Raw genomic sequence first — 11,180 nt, forward strand, 5'->3', positions numbered from 1 at the left:
CATCTGAAACAAGTAGTGAATAAGTGGTAGCAACCATGTAGGCCTGGGGGGTGTTTCCTAGAGCTCATCCAGACCCATACCTCTCAGCCCCTTGAACCCAGCGGTAGGTGAGCCCGCCATCCTGCCCACCTCATGGGCCCAGGGCTGACCGAGGCCTTGGGCTTGCTGGCCTGGCCTAGCCTACACTCACCTCCTCTTTTGGCCTTGGTGCCTTCGCCAGGCTAGTAGTTAAGGTCTTCCTGGGTTAATGAGGAAACCCCTTTTTCAGGAAGTTGGGAGAAGCCACAGTCATTAATAATGGAGATTAGGCACCAGAATAGGCCAAAGATCATAAAGAGCCAGGAGGGAGGGAAGAACGCCCCCTGGCATATGAACATACACCCTACCCAACCACCTTCGGGACTTCTCACTTTGACACACATGGGAACACAACTAAGAACCCAAACCATTGGAAATGGGTGACTATATTTTAATAAATCAAAGTCTGGAACCCTAAGCCTCAAAAGGTCCCTTAGAAAACTCCAGTAAAGACATACATCCGAGGGCAAATAGATTCACTTATTCCCACATACATTTTTATGTGACTGAAGGTTTTATGTTTACCTAGGGAAGGGGAGAAGAGAGGGCCAAACTAAACTAAGATAAATAGAGTTGAAGGCTGAGTAAGAGTTAGTGGGAAGTTTTCAAATGAAACTTGACATCCTCGATGTTGCTACAAAAGGTTTCTGTCTGATTTACCATCACAATAACCTGAAAGATAGAAAACAAAGCCATTAATGACAGAATGATGGACCCAGTGTTTGATGTAGATAATGAATATCAGGATACGCTTGGCTTTATTCAAATACTTTTTGTAAGGTTATATCTGGATGTGGCTGTAATTCATAAACATCCCCACGGCTGTTTTTAAAACTCTTTGAATTTCTCTGGGGAAAATGGGGGCTGAGTGAATAGGATCTGCTGTATGAAATAGTGTTCTTTTTATTTGTCTTAAATTTGCCCCACTGCATTTCAAAGGGTTGGGGGCACAACCTCCTATTTCAGGAAGTGGAGGCCAAGTCATCCTGATCTCAGCCACTCTGTTACTGGTCTTACAGAGTGGTCACCAGGTCCTGTATCATATATCACCAGGTGGTGCCACAAGAGGTTTCAGAGTCACAAAAAAACCTTGGCTTGTGTCCAATTCAGCTACCTATTGAAGATCTTGGGCAATTTTTGTAATCTTTCTTAGCCTCCATTTCCTCATCTGTAGAAAGTGGATAATCAGAGTATTTACTTCATAAGGTGTCTCTGAGGATTAAGTGAGATGAAGTGGGAAAAGGGCTTGGCCTGGAGTCTGGCCAAGGTGAAATCCTTTACCAGCCCTTCATGTAGGCTGCCCCAGGGTAAAACAGCAAAACCTTTCTGATTTATGTTTTTGGTCGGGGTTCATATCCATTTGGTGTAGTGCAGGTCAGCCAGTTAGATGACCGATAGACAAGTTCAGTTTTGTCCCTTTTTTCCTACATTTTAGCATTACCCTATTTGGATTCTGAAACCCAGTTTCCCATGAGTGAGTGAGTATCAATTCAAAATAGACTGCCTACTTTCTTTCAGACTGTTCTTGGTTTTTAAATCAAGATCAGACAAGGGTAATACCTATAAAAAGATCCAATAGTTGTTCCAAGGGATCTCAAAAAGCGTAAGTGAGGAAAACCAGCTAGTCAATTTAATGGTTATTTGGTTCCCTATTAGAAAAAGAGCATTTATTGAAATCATTCTCTTTTGAATTTGCTACAGTGATGTCGCTCTTTAAGTTTTACACCAGTGGCCATGTTTGCTGCCCAGCTCTTCACTGGGACCACTCAATCCCCAAACAATATTAATTCAGTTAAAATGGTTTTTTGGGCAGTGTAGCCAGGGGCAAAATCATGTGAACACAGACTGGGCCTAAGGGAGTATAAAAAAAGGAGAAGAGTGTCCCCTGCAGTTTTATTTAATTAAAAGAGCCAGGGTTTTGGAAAAAGGCCTCTGCCCGCTCCATCTGCATCAGCGTCGTGGTAAGGCCAGTGGAAGATGTGGTCAAGAAGGACCACCAAGACTTGGGCTCCAAGGGGACTCCTAAGACTCCCTATTTTCTCCTACATGCAGACGAAATGTGTCTCACTGGCATGCGGGCCCAAACTCTCTAGCCACTGACCCCTCAGAGAGAGCCAGGGGTGCCCTGCCCCGGCCTCCACTTACCGTTGTGAGAGATCAGCCTGTACTGCCTAGCCAGGCACAGCTCCTCCTGCCTCCGCCTCACGATTCTCTGCACTTCTGGGGGAAAGCCGTTCGGGTCGCGGGCAAACACGAAGGAGTAGCTGTCAGCACAGGTGCCATCGAGGTTTAGGAGGCGGCAGGAGTACTGCACGGCATAGGTGTCATAGTCTGTGTCGATGATCCAGTGGTCATCGTCTGCAAGCAGAAAGCCAAGAGCCAATGCCGCTCCCGCCGCGGGCTCGGATGTCAGGGAAACTCACCATGAAGCCCGAGACACCAGCCACTTCCTGAAACTGGTTTCATTTCACTAGGAAGCAGGAGATGACGGGGAATTCTGAGAGCTTTTACAAAATTGGGAAAATGAAAAAGGACCTTTTTCTCCTTTACAGAGAAAAATCCTGGGGAGGGGGGGACCTCATTCACTTCAATGAGTCTCTCTCACCCTGACAATAAATGTGATAGTATTTTTCCAAAGAACAATGCAGAATGCGGGCCCATCAAAACCACAAGATGGAGCTTTCTACTGTTGTCTTCTCCATTCACCCTCCAACAATATCTCTGCCTTTGTGGCTGTTGTCTGACGGCCACCAACTTATGTTATTCCCAACATCAGAATGTATCTTTTGCACTGATCTGTATTAGCTAGTTCGTGGTCATCTCCCTAACCACGTGGCCCTCCTGCCTCTCCAGCCACTGGAGGACGACACTCTGATGATCTGGTTCACGGTTTTTCTGGCTCCATCCTAATTCTGGCCTAGTAACCTGACTCACTTCTCCATGCTGGCAAAAGACAGTAGTTTTTGCCTTGGGGGCACAAGATGCCCACCCTCCAACATCAGACATTCTTTCTCAGAGCTTGTATTCTTGCCCCTGAGGGAGGTAGAGCTGAGCCCTTGAAGAATTTACATTATTCCTGAGGCTGGGATGTAAGCCATGAAGAATAAGTGTAAACAAAGGTGATAAAAATGTCAACAAAGGCAGGATTAACGGGAAATAACATTAATGAGAACGTAGGTGAGAGATTTGCTATGCACAAACAATGCTCGAGTTTATCCAAATGCCTTATATTTGGTAAAAAGTGCTACATCTCTACTTGATTTAACATTCTCCACCACATATAACCATGACTAGGCCTTTCTGAGCACTTAATTATGTGTCTGTTACTGTGTGGGCACTTTCTAGGTTTTCTCAATTATTCCTCAGGTCAACCCAAAAGTGCACACTATCATCCCTATTTTATAGATGAGGAAACTGAGGCACAGAGAAACTAATTCACCCAGGATCGCAAAGAGCAGGACCGAAGTGGGATTCTACCTGAGTCCGGAGCCCAGATGCCTCACCTCTACACCACATTGTCTGCAGGCAATCAGTAAACGGATGGGACAGGGGACAAGAAACAAGAAACAAAAAGCCTTTGTGTCTCCATCTCACACCCAGGGCATGGGCAAGTATTGCGCTCTGCTCTAAGCCGTGCTCCATGCTGGATGAATGCGGAGGAACCTAGCTCCCCCAGCAGGAGAGGGTGAAGGGAGATCTCTAACGCTTGCCCTAAGTCACCTCTGGGTACACCTCTTGGCTCTGAGAACCCCCGGGGCGCTGGCCTAGGAGGGGTTCAGCCCACACTCAAGGCCTGCAGGAGAGCTGCAGAGGAGTGGGTGCTGGTGCCCCCTCTTCGGCTCGCTCCAGGCCCACCAGGGGGAAGAATGAGCCGTCCCTGCACCTCCCAGGCTTTCCCACAGTGAGAATGTCAGACGCCAGGGGTAGGGTACCCAGACACGTGACAGCTCAGAAGGGGCCATGCAGTTAGTCAGCAGATGGACCAGGAACAGAAGCCGTGGGGCCACCTGCTGGGCTTCACTCGAACCACGCACTTCCCTCACAGGCCTCTGGGCATCGGGGCAGTCTTCCTCCTCTCCAAATGAAGTCTTTCTTCCCTAGTTGTGGGGCTTGCTGTGTCGGTCACAGGCCCCCCCCAGCAGCCTGCTTGTCAGGCATAAAAGCGGTCTCCTTTAAAACGTTACCCAGATTCATGATTGAGGTAGCTATTAGCTCAGCAAATCTGCAGCTTATTATTATTTTTTTTTTTCCAGAATTGTTGCCAGAATGTGAATTCTAACATAGGAACTAAGTAACTTTCAATGCTTGGTTTTAGGAAAATTGACTACCGTTCTTGATTTTAAAAGAAGGCCTAAGTTGGTTTGGTTTATCTCCAGGCTTTTTTTGGCCAAAGATTCAGACAAAGAATTTAAATCATAACAATCTTTACCAGACTCTCCCTCCTAAGACAAGAGATGAACTGCCCGAGGGCTGCTCGAAAGAACGAGCTCGGCCCTCCAACCTCCTCACTCCCAGCAGCTGAGTAGGGGGGCCTCTGGAGAGCCAGACACCCCCAGACATTTCTGGACAGCAGCTATCTGCACATAGTACAGCTATGGAGAGAGAGCGATCAAGGCAGCGGGCATGTGGCCAGGAGCCCTGACCCCCCACTACCATCCCAGGAAGTGGGGTTACACTGCAGCTGTGTCTACACTGTACCCACACAGAAGGGTTCAGAGGTTTTGATTGCCAGTCCAAAAGCCAAATAAAACGCCTGGTAGAGGGAGCTGTCTCTGGTGACTTGGTTCCCTTGAAGATCTGTCATCCACTGCAGTGGGCCTGGAAGGTGTCACTTCAGCTGCCTACATCTGTGTCCTCCAATCATCTAAAGCGACAGAACCAGGTGAGAAGCACCCTGCAGTTCTCAGGTCTAACTGTCCAGCTGATCTGGATGGTGCGTGTGATGCTATTCCTGGCTAATTGCCCCCCAAAATCCAACAGGCCCCGGCAAAGTGAGTGGAGTCCGAGCCTTGAAACCCAAGCAAGCTGAAAGAACTCTTTGGACTGAATTATCTAGAGAGGTGTTCTCAAGCTTCATTGTGCAGAAGGAGCATACCCAAGGAGCATACTAAAAATGCAGACTCTGGGGCCCCACCTCAAGAGACTCTGATTCAATAAGTCTGGGTTTGGGCCCACAAATCTGCATTTTTAACAAGCGCCCCGGATGACCTAGACGTAGGTGGTCCAAGGACCTTGACTTAGAGGAACTCACGTGGACAATCAGGCCTGCATCGCTTTGAAAGGGCTCCTTTAACAGTAGAGTGAGAGACTCTATCTGGAAGGTGGACAAAGGAGATTCTTTGTCCAGGTCTTTCTGGAAGAGCCCAAAGCAACGATGCTCATAGCTAGTCTTGGTTGAGCGCTTACTATGCATCAAGCTTTCTTCATGCATTACTTTAATTAGTCCTCCGAACAATCTTATGAAATAGGGACTATTCTTTATCCCCATTTCACAGCTAGGAAAACAGAAGTTCAGAGAGACTAATCAATGGTGGAGCCTGTAAGCAACCAAGATCTGCTGATGGCGGCGTCCTTCACCCCTGAGACATCCTGCTTGCTGCTGGTGGGACTAGGGCAGAAGGAGGCTGGGACAGAGCATGCCCAAGGCTGGGGCCATGTCAGAGTCTAACACTGAAATTTGATATTCAACTGTAGAAAATTATTCCTTTAATTTTAAAATAATTTGACAACAAATTTAACGAGCATTTGTTCCTGAGCTGTTTTCTCCGCACAAGTGTGCCTCGTTTTAAACATATCTGTGTGGTGAAATGCAGTATATGATGAAGGGGAGAGATCAAGAACGCAGGCTACTCTTGGAGGCCTTAGCATCCTCCTGACCAAGCCAGTGTATAATGCTAGACCAACGTCAAGGAAGGAAGAAATCGGCACAGAGGAATGAAAGAGGCTTTGTAAAAACCCCTCAAAATCAGGTAAAAGACAGGAAGGTAGAAGCATTAAATCATACAGTTTGTGGGGTACCTGGAAAACAGAGAGACCGTTCCTGCCCTTTGACATCCCCTGGGAAAGAGGTGTCACTAAGTGCCACTAATTAGCTGCATGCCCCTAGGCTAGTCACTTGTCTAATGTGGGCCTCAGTTTCTTCACTTGTAAAACGAGAGACTGGAACCTAATGGTCTTTGTGGGTCCTCCCATCCCGGACCCAGAATATAAAGGTATTATTTCATGATAGAGGAGATAATAAGCAGCAATAATATCACACACTTACAGAGAACTCCGGTCTCAGAAACTGTTCTAAGTGCTTTCGGCCTATTAACTCATTGCATCCTCATCACACAACTCCGTGAGGTAGGTGCTATGATCACCTTCTTTTGCAGATGAGGAAACTGAGGCACAGAGAGGCTAAGGAACACACCCAAGGTCCCACAGGTAGTGGGTTGAGTTAGGATTTGAACTCAGGCAGTCTAACTTTAACCCTGCACGCTTAACCACTACACAGCACTGCTTCTTTTCTGAAAGGCATCTAAGAAAGAATTTATCCTAGGCCTTCCATAGAGTAGTTATCTCTTTTAATATCGATAGCAATCACTTTCAAGATTTCAATAGGGTTTTTTTTCCAAATGAAATCCTAGATAGAATCTCAACGTACAAGCAGTAAAAGCAGAACTAAGCTAGTTTGGCAGGGGCAGGCAGAGGCAAGAGGCAAAGCCTGCTTCCTCACTGGGTCCTCTCCCACCCTCCCCAATGCAGTACCGACAGAATCCTAGCCCTAAAGGAGTGCGTCTCAAAATGCTATGGAGTACTGCGTGTTTACATTTTCTAAAAATTAGTAATTTTGTACCTCCTGGTATTGATTTTTGTAATCCATTATCAGAAAAGCATATCTTTTATGCTAAATGATCCACGTTAGGAAGATTTGCTACATTATTTGAAATAATTTTTATTACTTCTAAGGAGAAAAGTTTTTGCCCCTTGTTGAACAGCGAGTCCATCTGTACAGTGTAAATCAATACTGAAGACGCAATTTGATAAAAAATCCAATTTCATCTAACACACAACTTTAGAGAAGTCCAGGAGTATGTGCCAAGTGTCGACGGGCTGCATAAAGGACACTTCCGCCCTGGATCACTGAGCTAAGAGAGTCCCCTGAAGAGCTCCCTGGGGTCTCTCTCCCAGGAGAGCTCAAACAATGCTTTGTAAAAGTTGCCCTGTATTAGGAGTCCCCGCTGTTCAGGGCCACTGAATCCTGGCCTGGGAGTTGGAACCCCTGGCTTCTAACACTGGCTCTCACAGACTCATCGCATGACCTTGGGCAAAGCACTTCTCTTGGCCTCAGTTTATTCGTCTGTATTTTGAACCCCCTTTGTAAGGCTAGCTCGCCATCTCTAAGATCCCATGATATTTACCCCCTGGCCTGCATTATTCTGTAGGTACCAAGTAGACTCCAGATTTGAAACTTAGGAGAAATGGGGAAAAAAGCAGAAAGAGCATGTAGATATGTGTTCTCATCATCAAGCCAATTTTTAGGATACTCTTCCGAGAGTCCTCAACACCCTGTCCCCCATCCGAGCTTCAGTGCTTGGGAGAAGGGGAAGAGGTCACTGCCACCCAGAACACTGTGCCTGGCTCAGAATCTCAGCCTTGGCAGGCAGGGCACCCGAGAGGGAGCCAGCTCTATGCACAATACCCGCTACATCCTCGGATGAGGGTCTCCCAGCCTCTGCTGGGGCCCCAAGTAGTGACGCTGTTGCACGGATTGAAGATACGGAAGAAATGCAAACCAGGTTGAGTGGTCATGTGGGCGGTCTTGGGGAGATGGGAGGTCTAAGCATGGAGTGGCTGACGGGAAAATGGCAGAAGGAGGTCACCTGACAAGCCCAAAGGTCCTTTTGAGCTTGGGCCAGGTTTATTGAGCTGCGGGGGGTGTGGGGGGTTGGGGCGTGGCGGGGAGGGGCACAGCTACTCCCAATCTCATCCCCCTAATCTCAGGCCCTGCTGAGGTTTCCTGCCATTTACAGACCATTCTTCCCGAGGGTGCCGTTGGAGAAGAAACACAGCGATTTGGCCAGGTATGCCCCCCGTCCCCAAGACAGTCCTACTGAGCTGACTACTCACTTCCTTTCTGGAGAAAGGACGCTACGCCCCAGTACTTCATCTTGAACTTGGCAGGGTCCTCCGTGTCTGTGAAGGTGCCCACCATGTCTGCGCACACGTCCCAGTTACTGCAAAAGCCAACGGGATCCTGAGCCAGGCCGGACAAAGGGTTTCCTCCCTCCATCCCAACCCAGGTGCTCCGTTCCCTCCCCAGTCAGGATTTGGCACCTAGCCCAGGGGACACCGCAGCACAAAGCCACCCAGAGGCCACTGACTTCAAAAGACGAACTCGGCCCTTGGCCGTGGCGCTCATCTGGCCATACTCGTCCACGGAGAACTCAGCGACGATGTTGTCCTGCAGGAAGAGGCCCTCGGGGTCCTTCTTGGCCATGGCGTACCAGGTCCCGGAGAACTGCGAAAAAGATGAGAGCGGGGCTTGGTGTCTGGAAGCGCACGGCCGCCGCCGGGAAGGGGGGACGCGGGGGACCGGGGATCCGGGCCACGGGGGCCACCTGGGCCGATACCTACGCGAGCCTTGTCGAAGTTCTCCTTGACTCGGAAGCTGCTCACCCGGCAGTCGCGCTCTGCGCGGGCGCTGCCCAGCGCCGCCAGCACCACGAGCGCCCACACCCACTCCATCTTGCCCAGGATTCGCCCTGCGGGAGACGCAGCGATGAGCGCCGGCAGCGGGACCCCCCGGCCCCCAGTGCCCGCCCGCGCGCCCCCCCGCGCCGCCGCTCACCGTCGGGAGCTCGCGCAGCCTGGCCGCGGCGTCCGGGCGCGCGTGGAGAGAGGCGAGCGCGCCGCGGGGCCACCGGGCGCTTTATAGCTCCGGCGGGAGGGGGTCGCCCTTTCGCAACCGCGCGGGGTGAAGGACCGAGGGGGAGGTGCCGGGGGCCGGCGGGCCAGCCCTTGCATAACGCGCCCTGACTCACCGCCGCCCGGGCGCAGGGAGGGTCCCTTTGGGCGACAGCCTCACCTCCAGTGCCGTCTGGGGCTGGTGGAGCTGCCGCGCGGGGTGGCCTCGGCGGAGCCCAAACTCTCCAGCGGCGACGAACCGCGGGAACAAGTCCTGGCCTAGTCAGCCAGCCGCTGTGCCAGCGGCCGCCAGCTGCGGCCTGGGGTGGCCACGGGGCCCAGTTGCTCTGGCTGGAGGCTCCAGTCGGCCTGGCGGGAAGACCTCCGATGCTGCCTTGTGCGCTAGTGCCCGCGCCCCGGCCGTGCCAGATTGGACCCTTCGCCCTCTGAGGGCCAATTGTGCAGGGGTTTGGGAATATTTCGGCCAAGTAGTTTTTCATTTTATAAAGGATGTATTTTACTCTCTTTCAGGAGAGTTGTGGTGCCTTCTGGGTCAATATTTGTTCTTTAGTTTCAACATCTTTAGAAGCATTAAAACCCTCTCTGTTAAATATTCTCCAGAAACGCAAGCCTGGTCAGGACAGGAAATATTTTAGCAACCTTGGTGGTCGGCTACTTAACTCTGTGGCACCTCGCTCAAACCGCTTGGAAGCACACCTACCAATTGTTTATGATGCAATTTTATTTCAGAGCCATAGTGGAATTTTGTTTTGTTTTCAAAACAGCTAGGGTGAGTTGGCGAGAGTGGACGAGAAAGGGGAGGGGAGCAAAATTCTATAACGTCAGTGGTCAGTTAAGTTAAAATGCTGTGACTGGTTATGTTATTTTGCCCGAGTGATGGCACAATTTACTGACCATATTTTTCTCTCTCCATTCAGAGTTATAGAGTTCCTCTCATCTGACCAAGTAGTCAGAAGATGCAGCTTTTGACTGAATGAGAATTAGTCTTATGGCAAAGAAGTACCTTCTTTTTGTAAGATTCCTTGTATACAATATCAGTTGTGTCTCCATGGCCCAAACTGGAAAGAACCAACATGAATTTGGACCATTTTGCTACAGCCAGACTTGAAATAAGAGAGGGCAGAGGAAGTGAAGGGTGGCTGGCAAACAGAGAAAGAAGGAGTTGATTGGTCCGCAGACCAGCTCTTTCAGGGATTGGGGCTACTTCTGAGTCTCAGAGGTGTCTCTGGAGTGCCACTGATGACGCATTTAAGTCCTTACTGCCCAAGAGCTTGGAAAACTCTGTTTCTGACCAACCAGCTAACTAGGAGATCTTCTGCTTAGGCCAGTTTTATCACAGGATACATAATCCCAAACAGCTCAAATAATGTCAGCTCCAGAGCCACTTCTCCAGGGACCATGTGTGTGGCCGTATATCTGGTAGTATCTATGCACCCTAGGTGAGAAAGGACTTTTGAGCATCTCTCTAGCTTGGATCCCGTCTTCGACATTCCAGAGTAGAGGTCCTCCAGCTTCTGCTCCAACACCTCCATTGATGGAGAGCTCCTGGCTGAGCCCAACTGCCTTTGCACAGTTATTACTGCCAGAAGAGCTCTCCTAATACCCCGAGCCATTTCTCCTAGAACATATTTTGGTGGTCCTTGCACACACCGTATGTTGAATAAATGTAGGTCATTTCCGTGCATTTTTATGGGGACTGTTTTTGCAGCAACATGTTTTCATTTATTTGTTAGATGCTTAGAAGTTGGTCTAACTGTTCCTTCTCTTCTCTCTCTCTCTTTTAATGATAAATCATGAACCTTGGTGTCCCAGATACCAGCAAAGAAAAACAATTTATTTTGGCATTCCCTCCTGAATTTCTTCATGATGACAAATACGTGAATACAGGTCAACTGATGTTTTTAACTTCGATGCTTAAAAATTTAGCCTCATAAAATAATTTTTCAAATATGCATACATTATCAACAATTATATATATGTGATATCAACAGGAAAAATGTTCATAGTGACTACTTCTGTGTGATGGGGTTAGGGACATTTAAAGGCTTTTAAAAATTTTTGCAATCTTTTGTATTTTCCAAATTTTCTTACAGTGAAAATGTATAATCAGAAAATAAAACAAATATTCTCTTTGCAAACATTTTTCTTTTTCTTCCAGAAATAAAATTATGTTTTAAATTATATCTATGGAT

At 48.6% G+C, this 11,180-nt stretch overlaps 1 protein-coding gene across 1 annotated transcript; it reads right to left on the reverse strand.

The window, feature by feature from the left end:
- Nucleotides 1-455: 455 nt before the first annotated feature.
- On the reverse strand, nt 456-9,482 carry RBP4 (retinol binding protein 4). The gene is made up of 6 exons (XM_046655027.1): nt 8,912-9,482; nt 8,698-8,825; nt 8,445-8,581; nt 8,191-8,297; nt 2,224-2,436; nt 456-750 (listed from the first exon to the last, which is right to left on the reverse strand). Exons 1-6 carry the CDS (start codon nt 9,465-9,467, stop codon nt 713-715), a joined length of 1,179 nt encoding a protein of 392 aa, XP_046510983.1. The 5' UTR covers nt 9,468-9,482; the 3' UTR covers nt 456-712.
- Nucleotides 9,483-11,180: the final 1,698 nt, after the last annotated feature.

Source organism: Equus quagga, chromosome 2, assembly GCF_021613505.1.
Source record: "Equus quagga isolate Etosha38 chromosome 2, UCLA_HA_Equagga_1.0, whole genome shotgun sequence".
NCBI lineage: Eukaryota > Metazoa > Chordata > Mammalia > Perissodactyla > Equidae > Equus > Equus quagga.